General features: G+C 46.1%; 7 protein-coding genes across 9 annotated transcripts, besides 1 other annotated feature; 5 read left to right on the top strand and 2 right to left on the bottom strand.

Annotated features, from left to right (window-relative positions):
* Positions 1 to 562: 562 nt before the first annotated feature.
* TSTA_078630 (Phosphoserine phosphatase, putative) lies at positions 563 to 1,855 on the top strand. 2 transcript variants are annotated; one of them, XM_002341854.1, is made up of 6 exons: positions 563 to 814; positions 885 to 898; positions 968 to 1,044; positions 1,106 to 1,411; positions 1,463 to 1,611; positions 1,671 to 1,855. In XM_002341854.1, the coding sequence occupies exons 1-6, from the start codon at positions 718 to 720 to the stop codon at positions 1,832 to 1,834; spliced, it is 807 nt and encodes a 268-aa protein (XP_002341895.1). In that variant the 5' UTR covers positions 563 to 717; the 3' UTR covers positions 1,835 to 1,855. The 2 variants fall into 2 exon arrangements, with proteins under 2 accessions (XP_002341895.1, XP_002341894.1); XM_002341853.1 differs by having other exon boundaries at positions 968 to 1,411.
* Positions 1,856 to 2,199: 344 nt separating this feature from the next.
* On the top strand, positions 2,200 to 4,952 carry TSTA_078620 (phosphoesterase, putative). The gene is made up of 3 exons (XM_002341852.1): positions 2,200 to 2,470; positions 2,571 to 3,982; positions 4,037 to 4,952. Exons 1-3 carry the CDS (start codon positions 2,456 to 2,458, stop codon positions 4,284 to 4,286), a joined length of 1,677 nt encoding a protein of 558 aa, XP_002341893.1. The 5' UTR covers positions 2,200 to 2,455; the 3' UTR covers positions 4,287 to 4,952.
* On the bottom strand, positions 4,073 to 5,730 carry TSTA_078610 (uncharacterized protein; the record flags this gene model as incomplete). Its single annotated transcript, XM_002341851.1, has 3 exons — positions 4,073 to 5,028; positions 5,084 to 5,499; positions 5,563 to 5,730. The coding sequence occupies 3 exons, from the start codon at positions 5,728 to 5,730 to the stop codon at positions 4,512 to 4,514; spliced, it is 1,101 nt and encodes a 366-aa protein (XP_002341892.1). The 3' UTR covers positions 4,073 to 4,511.
* Positions 5,731 to 6,723: 993 nt separating this feature from the next.
* Positions 6,724 to 8,308, top strand: TSTA_078600. Of its 2 annotated transcripts, XM_002341849.1 has the most exons (3): positions 6,724 to 6,937; positions 6,989 to 7,268; positions 7,320 to 8,308. In XM_002341849.1, the coding sequence occupies exons 2-3, from the start codon at positions 7,036 to 7,038 to the stop codon at positions 8,062 to 8,064; spliced, it is 978 nt and encodes a 325-aa protein (XP_002341890.1). In that variant the 5' UTR covers positions 6,724 to 6,937; positions 6,989 to 7,035; the 3' UTR covers positions 8,065 to 8,308. The 2 variants fall into 2 exon arrangements, with proteins under 2 accessions (XP_002341890.1, XP_002341891.1); XM_002341850.1 differs by having other exon boundaries at positions 6,724 to 7,268.
* A 405-nt stretch (positions 8,309 to 8,713) lies between these two features.
* Positions 8,714 to 9,925, top strand: TSTA_078590 (uncharacterized protein; the record flags this gene model as incomplete). Its single annotated transcript, XM_002341848.1, has 3 exons — positions 8,714 to 8,900; positions 9,316 to 9,705; positions 9,761 to 9,925. The coding sequence occupies 2 exons, from the start codon at positions 8,714 to 8,716 to the stop codon at positions 9,531 to 9,533; spliced, it is 405 nt and encodes a 134-aa protein (XP_002341889.1). The 3' UTR covers positions 9,534 to 9,705; positions 9,761 to 9,925.
* Positions 9,926 to 11,160: 1,235 nt separating this feature from the next.
* Positions 11,161 to 11,965, top strand: TSTA_078580 (uncharacterized protein; the record flags this gene model as incomplete). The annotated part of the gene is made up of 2 exons (XM_002341847.1): positions 11,161 to 11,354; positions 11,428 to 11,965. The coding sequence occupies 2 exons, from the start codon at positions 11,161 to 11,163 to the stop codon at positions 11,963 to 11,965; spliced, it is 732 nt and encodes a 243-aa protein (XP_002341888.1).
* Positions 11,966 to 12,488: 523 nt separating this feature from the next.
* Positions 12,489 to 12,820, bottom strand: TSTA_078570 (uncharacterized protein; the record flags this gene model as incomplete). The annotated part of the gene is made up of 1 exon (XM_002341846.1): positions 12,489 to 12,820. A coding segment is annotated over one exon (332 nt), but the record flags the coding sequence as incomplete, so codon positions are not given.
* Positions 12,656 to 12,829: part of a mobile genetic element that runs on past the window's edge.

Genomic DNA, 12,829 nt, shown 5'->3' with positions numbered 1-12,829 from the left:
AGAACTCGGTGTTGGAGAGCTTGCAGCGATCCCTAAGATGCGGCGGAAGGATTGCAGAAACCGAGCCATCACATTGTAAGGATATTTTGTTTCTGACTGATGGTGATTTTTATACAAGACTCGGATAGCTTGTTTACGACGTTGTCAATGGTCCCAGCTGTCAATTTAATTTTTGATGGAGCATGGTATGGTACCGTTACTTAGCGTTACAATACCGTGTATTATTGCAATATTTGAGTTTGCGCTGTATTCAGGTACGGATCTTGTATGATGATGGTACGCTCGATTTGCAAGCATGGGCTTGTTTAAACCTACGGCGCAAAAACTTATTGCTGTTTCTTACAAATTCTACCGATAATCTGTCCAAATATTCTGGTCTATGACTTTAACAAAGCCGCATAGAGTACGAAGCGATCTCGGTGAGCATTAGCGGGTCAATGGCGCCCACGGGTCAGCCCCCAAGCCATGGCGATGGGCCTGGAGGCTGACTGTATGGAGCCCCGCAACGGTTGAGGGCCTTTGTACATCCATCAATTGCCCCTCCATGTTTCTACACCGGCCTGTACTCCGTACTTCGTTCCTGATTAAGAATCTATCTTTTCTATTCTTTTTCTGTTGGCAATATACCTGCGGTTTCAGTTTTCGTTGCTTACGTCCCGGGACTATCATTGACTTCATTCATTCGTGTTCACGGTCTTACGAACTCACAAACTCAACATGGGTTCTACCGATCCGTCCAATCTGCCTTACATTCAAACCAGCCCAAAAATAATCTTCTTCACTGATTTTGACGGGACAATAACACTGAAAGACAGTTCGTTATACTTCAATTGGATTCGTTTGCTGTTCCTCAATACAACCAGTACTAACTCCGCGCTTCATAGGCAATGACTTCCTAGTACGCAATCGCGATCGCAATCGCATTTATTCCCGGTCGAAGCATCCTTCTGACATCTATCCCATCTAGACCGATAACCTAGGGTATGGCCAGGTAAAACGGAAACAGGGCAATGAAGACGTCCTCACGGGCAAAGCGACTTTCCGGTCAGTCTCCACATGAATATCCATATTTCCATGCTCTTCAGTTGATGCTTCCTTCTTATAGAGATGCCTTCCGTGATATGCTAGATAGTGTCAAGCCCGGCTTTGGCGAATGCATTGAGATCTTGAAGCAGAATATGGAATTAGACCCATACTTCACCGAGTTCTATAACTGGGCCAAGGAGAACAATGTCCCCATCGTTGTTCTATCGTCGGGTATGGTCCCAATCATTAGCGCTTTGTTCGAAAAGTTGCTCGGCCATAAACCGGATCCCAAGCATTTGACTATTGTCGCCAATGATGTCGAGAGTCGGGATGGTAAAGATATCAATACTCCCGGTGGTTGGCAGATCAAATTCCACGATGACAGGTGAGTATAAACACGGAAAGATTCATGGCAGTCACTAATGGTATATTATAGTCACTTTGGCCATAACAAATCCCTCGAGATCAAGCCATATGCTGCTCTGCCGGCTGATAAACGTCCCACACTCTTGTACGCCGGTGACGGCGTGTCTGACTTGTCCGCTGCTGCCGAGACAGACCTCCTCTTCGCCAAGAAAGGACATGGTACGATATTTAGCCTCCACTTTGTATCTCTATAATCTTCCTGTTCTAACGTATTGCAGACTTGATCCGATACTGCGAGCGTGAGGGGATGCCATTTACCGTCTTCGAGGACTGGTCCACCATTCTCGCCACTACTAAGGATATCTATTACGGCAAGGTTTCGGTGAAGAACGTCGCGGAACAGGGGTTAGCGAAGGTTAAGGCCGGGGAAGCTGGGCTTTAGATTATAGAATATCTTTGTAAATACTTAGATCCTCGGTGATAGAGGGCAGTATATAGAGCGCTATTGCCGCGGACCTATTTTCGATTTTACATAGATTTCAATGATATACTGTAATTGCTCTGTACGACTAATCGCCTAAACAAAACCTAGCGCAATGAGCAAAGAAAATAGATTTATATATGTATTTATATATGTAACTAAAGTATCTCAAATTGTCGATCTTAAAATTACGGGGATCATCGGTATATAATACCGTAATACATCCGTAAATAATCATTTCCATACGGTAAGATCCGGGAAGTGACCCTGATTGGATGCTCGGCAGAATAAGATTCTCTTCCCCAGACTCCTTGTCCAACCTCCTCGACTTCAACTTATCATCTACAACATTCATATTGCGATGCGGAAGACGGGTATATATGGCATGTCCCTATATCTTTGTCTCTAGGACATAGGACCCGATTTTTTCCTCATCCACTCGGGGGGCCCGCACCATGTTGGCAGGCTTGTTGGTTTCGTGACTTTCGCTTCTGCCGGTTAACTTCATGCGTACTTCATTGTTTGATACTACTATTGCCAGGCTGCCATATTTCTCAGACCGATAACAGGGGGAGACCAAAAATGACTCGTCGTATAGTATGTCTATGATTTCCCTTCTCTTTGCATTTTGAGTTTATCGAAGCCAAACTTGGTCAAAATCACGAAGATAGCTAACTCCTCATCTCGCTTTGTCCAGGTTAGGACGGGAGTGCAGCTCGGTGTCTTCGGTCTTTGCGTCTTTCTTATTATTCTGCTGATCGATAAGCAATTCCGCGTCTTACCAAATTCTATTCATGGCCATCTACCAACCCATCACGCGGGCTTTATCGTTACCGACGTTACCATCGTGACTTGTTCGTCTGTAAACGTTTTCTCCAGTTGCACCCTTGATCCCTCGGTCTGGTCTCGTGTCGACAAAGATTTGTACCTTGATAACTCGTGGACGTCTGCCGCTTATGTACATTTTCAGCGGAAGCGGGAAGAGGAACTTCTCGAGAACGATAAAGTCGTGATTGATCTGCGGATTAGTAGATTCAATCCAGGGCTCTTGGATTCAAAGACGAAGAATCCGAGAGAAGGTGTACCTAATGCTGCTGATTCAACTGAAAATGACTGGGAAGCGAGGCCGGGAGGCATCTGGCTGAGACGCAGTTCCGAACCGCATATTAGTGATTCAAAACAGGCTCTTACATCGGTTGACGTGCTGTTTGGGGCTGATGCTGTTGATCCACGTCCTCAGTGGGAGGTGAAAGATACTTCCGTGTTATTAGATAGCTTGACAGAAGCAACGGAAGCGCGATTGACTGTTCGCCGGGGAGTGCCGCCGGTTCTGAAGAAGCCAGAGCTCAGAATAAACGATAGTGAGCGTTTTAAGATCATGCAAGCTGCAGATTTGCACTTGTCGACCGGTACCGGCGTTTGCAGAGACCCAGTACCTGAGGAAAGGATACCAGGAGAAAAATGTGAAGCAGATCCTCGAACACTAGAATTCGTTGAGAGACTTCTGGATGAGGAAAAGCCTGACCTTGTGGTATTCTCGGGTGATGAAGTCAACGGTGAGACAGCCAAGGATGTCCAGAGCGCGGTTTTCAAATTTGTCAAACCGCTTGTCGATCGAAAAATCCCTTACGCAGCGATTTTTGGTAATCATGACGACGAAGGGAACCTCAGCCGCAAGGAACTCATGGCGCTGATCGAGGATCTCCCCTATTCAGTATCAACCGCGGGTCCAGAGGATGTAGATGGCATTGGTAACTACATTGTCGAAGTAATGGGTCGTTCCAGCTCCCATCATTCTGCGCTTACGTTGTATCTTCTCGACACACATTCATACTCACCAGATGAGCGTCAATTCCGGGGCTACGACTGGATTAAACCGAGTCAAATCCGATGGTTCAAGAGCACGTCGCAAAGTTTGAAGAAGAAACATAACCAGTACAGCCACATGCACATGGATATGGCTTTTATTCACATCCCGCTACCCGAGTACCGCGAGGACAGCAATAGCTGGAAGGGGAATTGGCTCGAGGCATCAACGGCGCCGGGCTTCAATTCTGGATTTATGGATGCTCTTATTGAAGAGAATATTTTGTTTGTTAGCTGTGGACAGTACGTCCCATCAATGCACCCTCCCAAAGATTGAACTAACCATCGACCTCATAGTGACCACGTCAATGATTACTGCATGCTCAATCGAGACATGAACAACAAACCCAGTCTATGGATGTGTTACGGCGGCGCTTCCGGGTTCGGTGGCTACGGCGGTTATGGAGGTTTCGTCCGCCGTATGCGATTTTTTGAGTTTGATATGGGACCCGGCCGAATCGTAACGTATAAACGCCTTGAATACGGCGATACCGAGTCGAGGATTGACGAGATGATGATTGTCGATGCAGGTCAAGTTCGGGCTTGACCGGCTTCTGTGTTCATTCCATTTTCCTTTTGAAGCGTTTTTCGACAAGAAAGAAAGAGATTCATATTGAGTTATAGTATACCCACTGTATATCCGTTACATTACTTTTGGGGGTTTGCAGTCTAGGAGTATGAATTGAACATTTTCCATTATGGCCAGTTAGTTCACTAGGTAATTAGCATATTATTTCATAGATTCATAACTTGTCTTTTCTTCAACGATGCTTTACCACCACTTTTCGTAGAGGACACTCTCCTTACCGACGATAGGTTCGAGGAACTGCACAAACTCATCCGTCATTGGCGGCGGGCCACAGATGTAATATACCGTGTCATTATTCTGCTCAGACGTCTGTGCATCGAGATCATCTTTATTGATGCGTCGGCCATGGACCCGTATGAGAGGACTGTCGTCTACACTACCGTTATCGTTCACCTTATTGAGTATCTCGCCGGCTTTTGAGACGGCGGTAGGAGATGTGATGTTAGTGAGGAAAAGCTCGAGATCTAATTTGATGTTTCGTGGCTGTTTGGTGACGATTCTCGTACGTTGTACGATATTTCGAAGTCGAGATAGGAAGAGAACTTGATCCAGTGTCGTTTCGTCCGGAACTGATGATGGGACGCGAGTTGAGTATAGAAATCGGATGTGTAGTGGATGATCGAATGATTTTTCGGGAAGAGAGATTGTAGGGCCAGAGGCTTGTTCTTCGGTTAAGTGTGACAGTATTGATATCAGAGGACTATTGGCGTTCAGCCTGGATGATTTGTGTTTCGCTTATCGTGGGAGCAACTCACTTTATTCCAACACCGCCGGCAACAAACACAACTTTGTGTATCTGATCCGTTCGCACAGAAGCAGGAGGCCATACAAAACTGCCACCGACACGGACTCTGAGATCAACTCCCAAGATCTGGCTGTGAGGTTTCCAGAGCCATGCCGCGGGCGGATTGGAAGGTGAATCCTGAATCGCAAGTTCTACATAGGGGTATCGCCCATCTAAGCCTGCGGATGATACCCCAAATTCACTTTGTTGATGGGCTAGTTGATCTGTTCCATCTTGGATGATAGTGGGATCTGGGATTGGAAGTGGCTGGGCATCGGCTGGAGTGGACGTGATGGTGAATCCTCCTGCTTGGGGGATACCGGGGACATGAACGTCTAGCCATTGTCCGGGGAGAAAGGAGAATATTTCCTGGTATTGGCTGTCGAACTTGATCAATGTCAGTAGCCTGTGTTATGAAAGAGTAAAGTATCCGGCAGGTAAACAACATACGGCCGTCTCGTCCGCCGACGACGCTTCTTGCGGCAGTGCCAGCCGAAGCAATCGAACAGACGGATTGACCTGCTCAACACACGCTAGTCGAACAGTGTAGAGCTTGTTCTGCCTGGGTTCGGCCGCGGTGCGCGCCTCATGGGGAATGGAGTCCTTGCGTGGAGTCATGTTCGTTGCACTGCGGCGTAGTGGAGAGCAAAGTAGTCGGGGTGTCTTCCCCGCTCGGTGAAGGACTGTCTGCCGTAGACTACATATAGTGGGTTTTAGTATGAGTTTCATAGAGTGCATTGAGCGGTAGACCGAAGCATTGCGACTTGATGAGGTCTGATTAAGCTGAGATGGTAGATTGAGAAGGTTGAGGTTTGAGGAAGTTCAACATGACGTTGCCGATGCTTTCCGCGCAATAACTAGTTACTTTACATGTCTACCTACATACAGACAAGTCCTTCTCTACACCAGATTTCCCATCTATTCTGTACGATGTAACTATCACTTCGATTATATCAACAATAAAATTTATGAGGAAGGATATTTACCACTCTAATACTGTCAGCATAATGAGCAACTCTGATTGGCTGGGACTGTACAGAGGATCTACCCGGCCGGAAGCCATCCCGAACCGCTTCTTTCTCTCTCAACACCCTCACTAACTCACGAGATTGCTAGTCTGGCTGATAATGTAGGCACTGCAATGCTGGTGTCGATCAGCACCTTGGATCATCTTATCGGCGATTGACAGATGTCCGATCACACAATGCCTGTCCTTCGATCCGATTCATAGGCCCGAAAGTGTGACTTGCTGTGGAAGGGCGAGAACACTGCACACAGTCTTACGTATATGCAGACCAGCTCACAAAGCACCGATCAATCAGCCAATGGATCGTTAGCGGCGATGTGAAATCCTGCAATGGACATCGAGTGGCATGAATCTGTCAGCGCTAAAATGTGATGGATTCCAGCAAAAAGCGGTGTTTGCAATGGTGATTGGCTCAGGCTGCACGCCCGTCACATCTCCCGCTTCGCTTTCTCGTCCCCCGCTCTGCGCAGAGAAGAACGCTTATCTCAACGCTGACTGGCTCACATGCAGTGAAGGTGCTCTTGCTCGGCGCTTATGGCTGGCCTTGTATTCGACATTTCCCCTCTCCAGAAGCACTGAGTTTTGTGGCACAGGCACAATTGTGCGACCTACTGCAGTGGTGCTCACTACTAGTAGAGTTCTTTGTCATGCTCTCTTCTATGAGCTTATTCCTCTTTCCCGGTCGAATCTTTAAAGAATAATGCCCACCCTCGCCATCATTCAGATTTCCTCCAGCTCAGGATTACGACTCTAAACGGCATGAGCTGAAGGCCAGCCGGACTGGCTTGAGGGATTGCGGTATATGAGAAGTCATCGCAGACAGTATTCCGAATCTAACAGGAGAGTTAGTCAACACGGATTTATTGGAGAGCAACGATATTGCAATAGTCGACAAGATGTTCATCCCCAGAACGTATAAGCACCATTATTTGGCGCTGTACTTGATGATCGCCGAGATTCCGTTTATTCTGCCTATCCTCATTCTAACCGGTATCGCTTCACATGATACATATACGACCAAATTATGGCAAGACGGAGCAAACAACGGCTTCAATAGCGCACCCAACCAGATTGTCTATGCCTTGACAAATGGCGAATCATACAAAGTGCCAATTGTCTGGAGTTCGGTGTATGTTAAGGTTCCGTTTTCCGGAAGACTTGGTTTAACTAATAAATCCAGGCTGTACAACTACGACCTTGTCATCGGTGTTCTCAGCACTTTCATCATCTTAACCAAAGTTCCCATCCACGTACTCCGCTTCTTCTATCCTCCAATCTCGGCTTTCGTCCATGGCGCCCTATTTATTCTCTATGTCGCTGCCGCATGTTTTCAAGCTGGCTCCGACACGACAGATGAGCGGCATCCCCAACATGGTCCACCTTGGTACATTACCAAGTCATGCAAAGTTGCTTATAGTCCCTCGAACATCGGTTACTGCCAACAGGCAAAAGCTTTGTTCGCCATGACAGTCATCGCCGTTGTCATTTATTTTGCCGAGACAGTGCTAGCAATCATGTCATGCTTCGTGAGCCAAGAGGAGAAAGAAGCATGGCGAAGGCGCCAGCAAGAGAAACGCGAAGAAAAGGAAGCTGAAGATCGTGCCCTGCGCGAGTACGAGGAGATCATTAACTCGCCCACTTTCCCTCCTGTAGCCATGCCTGGAGCTATATACACTCCAGGACCTATAGCCTCACCCTACCATCAGACTCATTTCTTCCACAGCCAGGGACAGTATCAGTCTCTCAACGACCCATCTCCTTCATCATCTAGTGATCTTCCCTTCCGGAATTGGGGCACACCCAAAACGTCTTCTTTCGCAAATGGCGGCCATGTCTCCGTCAACATCTCGGAAACAGGTGAACAGCAGCAGCAGCAACAGGACCAACCTTACTTCCCACCACCGCCTAAGAAGGCTACTAAATAAGCCTCTCAAATTATACTATAATTATGCTTTATAACATTGGATTGGAAAAAGGATAAACGTATATATCAGACATTCATTCATTTGATCTCTTCGCTCAATCTGTCTTGAATCTGTTAAGGCGGTGTACTGGGTCCGGATTTTGATTCTACCTTCTGGGAGTTTGATAATTGTTTATAAACTTTGATGTAACTTAACTAGTTATATGGGTTGGTTGAGTATTTACATAATCGATATATGCAACATTAAACCGGTCAGCGTACCGTCGTGCTCAGCCTGGCTCAAGGCTCACTCATGAAATTGTCAGGTACAAATGTCGAAGCACGGTTACACTAGAACGAATACATTAACAGTAACAACATGAAATTTTCTGTATGTGTGGCCGTCTCTCTAAACACCGCTGTCTGGAATCTTGGATCCTTTATAGACAAATCTCCATAGAAATGGCATCACCATAAGTCAGCTACCATTACCGAGTCTGTGCAACTAAGTTGAGCTCACCCAGGGACGGGCTTTTTGATGCAAGCGTTTCACAAGACTTCGACGCAAAAGGATGTTAACACTACCTGGTATTCTTGCTTAGAGACACCCTGCTTGATTTGAAATGGTCCCCGATTCCAATCTGTTTTGCTAACTTCTCAGTCCTTGAACAATGACCACAGCTATTGAACAATCAGTCGCTTATTACAATGGCAAAGTTTACACCTTGAACGATTCCCGCCAGGTGGCAGAGGATTTCATTGTCACACCGCAAGGCACATTTTCGACGGTGGGAACAAGGAATGAGGTTCTCCGAATTGCGAGAGCTTATGGCATCATTACATACAATCTTCATGGTCGTATTCATGCCGGGAATTCACGATGCACATGTTCATCTACTTTCTGCAGGCATATCGTATCTAAGTGGTATTAACCTAGCTGATGATACCACGATAGAGAACATCGTGGCTCGGATACAGGAAGACCAGTGTGCTTGTGCTTATCAGCATGCCTTTCAAGACAGATTGTGGGCAATACGTTTGCTATCCCCGATTTCGATCGCGCCTCACTTGACTAAGATTTCCCAGATACACCAATCATGATACAGGGAGGAGCTGGCCAAGAATAAGGCAATGCTGGCGAAGGGGAATCCAAATATAGCCCACGCAAAACGAGCAATCACCGAGGTAATATGACGCTTGCACCAAGTGGGTGTGACTTCATGTCAAGAGGCAGCAACTAATACTGTCATTCTACATGCTCTTCGTGAACTAGACCGGGATAATACCCTTAAACTCGATATTGCAGCACACTCTGTTTACGCTTCCAAGTTCCTTGCCAATGAGCGAGAAGGCTCATTCAAAGCATTGATAGATCAAACTCCCAAACTTGCGACGAAACATGTGCGTACGAGCTTTGTTAAGATTTTGCTCGACGGCGTGCCACTACCGCCTTTATTTTCAAGTGCTGGAAACATTGAACAAGACAAATGATGTCGTCGAAACCATCAAGGAATTCGACCCACGTGTATGACAGTCAAACTGCATGCAACTGATCGAGGCAGCACAAGACTTGCTTTTGAGGCAATAGAGGCAGTGAGAAAAGCAGACACCACAAATCGGAGAATCAGACACGAGATAGCCCACTGTAACAACATACACCCAGGTAAAGTCTTTCCCGCTTTATTTACCAAATACATGGATCTAACGAGACACTTTAGATGATCTCCAATATTTTAAAAAGCATAGCGTTACTGCAGAGCTTTCTCCCGCAATGTTCTTCGATCATCCTCTTACGCCAGCAAATAGAGCAACCATGAACTGGAATTTTGTCCAGTTGTTACAATCTGGTGTTTTCCCGATCACGATTGGGTCAGATTGGGGTTCTTGCGGTGTTCCTAGTCTGCTACGAAAGGTTCACAAGACTGAGAGAGGTTTCTGATTGGGTTGAGGGGAGGCTTCCTTCAAGAAAAACTCTCCTTCTCCTCTCACAACAGCCTCAAAAGTGGTTCTTGAGATGTTGACTAAACATGGGCTAGAAGCTGTAGGATTGAGCAACAATAGTGACACAATAGAGGTTGGAAAACGGGTAAATCTCATGCTAGATAGAGATGTTGTTAGCGGAAATGAGGATACAATTGCGGACTTTCGCAACGTAAAGGTCTTGTAAACGTGGTTCGAGGGGGAACGGATCTGGGATGCTGAAGCCGAATAATTTTTCTATCATGTCAAAGTAGTGGAACGTTATCACTGACTCAGAATGGCTTACTTGTGATATTGAGACGCGTTACAGGCTGGCTGCAGAAATTAGCTGATTTCCTGGTAGGGATCCATGGATATCATAGCAGTTAGAGGCACTGTAGGGGAGAGTTACTTGGGTAGGTTCGTGAATGGCTTATGAAGACCCGAGGAGGTTGAGCAATAACCTATGGATTGGTGATCTTCTTTGCATGCACTTGTTTCATGTGTAAGGGACGGGCCGCTGCTGCTAGATTGAGCGCGTAGACGTCTCTCGAGAGTCGATGAACTCATTGTCTCCAGCTGCGATAAATGCGAACTACAAGGACGTCAGATCTCCAAGCCTATAATTAGTATTTACAAGCATCTACCCAGTGATGGCGGTTAGTGGTGAAATGAGCATCCCTGTTCTCTATTGGGCCAACCTAATAAATTCATTTCTCCCTGTTCTTGCTAGATTGATTATAATCATTTTATATTTTTAGAGTAGCGAAAGCCTCTCGCTCACTTATAGGACTCATGCAACTTGTCCTTTATTATTGCTTGCTAGGGTTGGGAGTTCGGCAACAATCTGATCTTTTCGACCCCTTTTCACGTTCTTAAGAATCATGGCTTGCCACTTCTTTCAAAGAAAAATGACAACTTTTCGAAGCATCCATCATGACAGTACACACAGATCGACACCTACACCCCAAGTTTGGAATGTTCCTGCGCGTGAGCATAACCTTAGCCGGAATTTACTGGCTATTCAACTTCTCTCTACATTATTGTACGTATACTTACGGCAGCATTTCCTACACCAAACCGTCGGCTGACTGATTTTACAGCAAACATTACCGGAAGAGGAATGCATCAACCGCGACCATAAGTTGGCAAAGTGACAATGGTGTACGGCAACAACTCGATTTACGAGAAAGCTATAAATACGCACAGGGTACACAGTCGTCGCTTTGGCTACCCTCATTTTATTTTGCGAAAACCGATTTTGGATGGGGTCTGGAATAAATACGCCATTCTACTCTCTGTACTGTTACAGGAATTGGAGAAACCGCCGGAGCGGCGTTTACAATGGCTATTGTGAGTTTCCAGGGCCAATCTAGGAACAGGAGTCTGAAACTGCTAGAGTACTAATTTAACTTTATCAATCCAGCTGGACCGATGTCGACACGGTACTCATAAACCCTAACCTACCGCTGGAGACATTTCTACCTCCACCCCACGTCTTAAATGCCCACCTGCTACTCACAAAAGATTGGAATGGCATGAATAACGGGGTCTTTCCTATCCGCGTCCATCCCTGGTCAGTTGAGCTGCTGTCAGCCGCGATAGCATATCCAATTATGAATACAGACGTGGAGCTCTTCTGGCCAGATCAGTCTGCTTTGGCCAACATACTAGACACAAATGATTATTTCGCCAAATCCGTCGTTTACTGCCCACTTCGGTGGTTCAACGCGTATATGGGGCTGGCCAATGGAGAAGGGCTCAATCCCAAATCACCTCAGCATCTACAAGTACATCGAGGGGATCTACTTGTTCACTTTCCTGGGACACCGCGTGGGAGTTTAGAAGAAACGATGGGACCTTATCTCGCTATAGCCGAATCCCACCGAGAAGACTGGGAATTGCCTCTAGAACAGACTGACTATGTACGAGAGACAGAAGTCTTTTGGCAGGAATATCAGTAGGTCGCGTCATTTATAGATGGTCATAGAGAGTTAAGGAATGAAATTCATGAAAGGAGACAAGCTGTATTCGGAGGGGAAATCGAGGGAAAGCCCATTGGCCCTATTTAGTCTACTGGACCTCGAGAGGACACCACTGAAACTCTGGAATCTAAGCCATAGCGGTTAACATTGACTAAACCAATTATGCTACGTAGGTTTTAAATCGTAGTCGGTTAGCGCTAGAGTGAGCGAACTCAACGGAGCGCACAGTGTACGTTTCCGGTTGGCTCCTGTCTTTACGAGGCTTGCTAAGCGGGTTTAGTTATCTACGGCCCGTGAACCTTATGTTGGAGGGAGACCCACATCAATAGGGCTACATACTACGTACACTGATTCTGTATACACAGTGCCTGGCCATTATCTTTGTGATGTATATCTTAAGTTCTATGCTTCACATAATTCTTATTGAGCGCTACGCCGAGAATCTTTTACTTCACTTCAAAAAATGTATCCGACAATAACGAGAGCAAAGGGAGAACCATACCTAGGTAATGGCAGCCTCCATTCACGGCCGGTATATATACGTTCAATATGAAGACAACATTGATTAATTATCTTCTTGATCGATCTTTCCTTGCGTTGCAACTGTTGAGAATTATAGGGTGTATTTTGAAAGTCTGAGTATCCCTGTAGACTGCCTGGTAGCGTTGGAGCCTTCGTCGGACCTTCAACTTGAATATTAAGATTTTGAAGGACAGGATGGGGATCAAGAGGCACTAAACCTGAAATCGCAAATCCACTGCGAATAGTGTTAGGTTTGAAGGCCTCCATCCGGACACGTGGAAATGCCACTAGAAAATTCCAGTTGTCAACTGTCTGAATTCC

This window comes from Talaromyces stipitatus, genomic scaffold (assembly GCF_000003125.1).
Source record: "Talaromyces stipitatus ATCC 10500 scf_1105507295523 genomic scaffold, whole genome shotgun sequence".
In the NCBI taxonomy this organism is placed as follows: domain Eukaryota; kingdom Fungi; phylum Ascomycota; class Eurotiomycetes; order Eurotiales; family Trichocomaceae; genus Talaromyces; species Talaromyces stipitatus.
The sequence above is the reverse complement of the archived record's forward strand: the minus strand, read 5'-3'. Positions and strand labels throughout refer to the sequence as shown.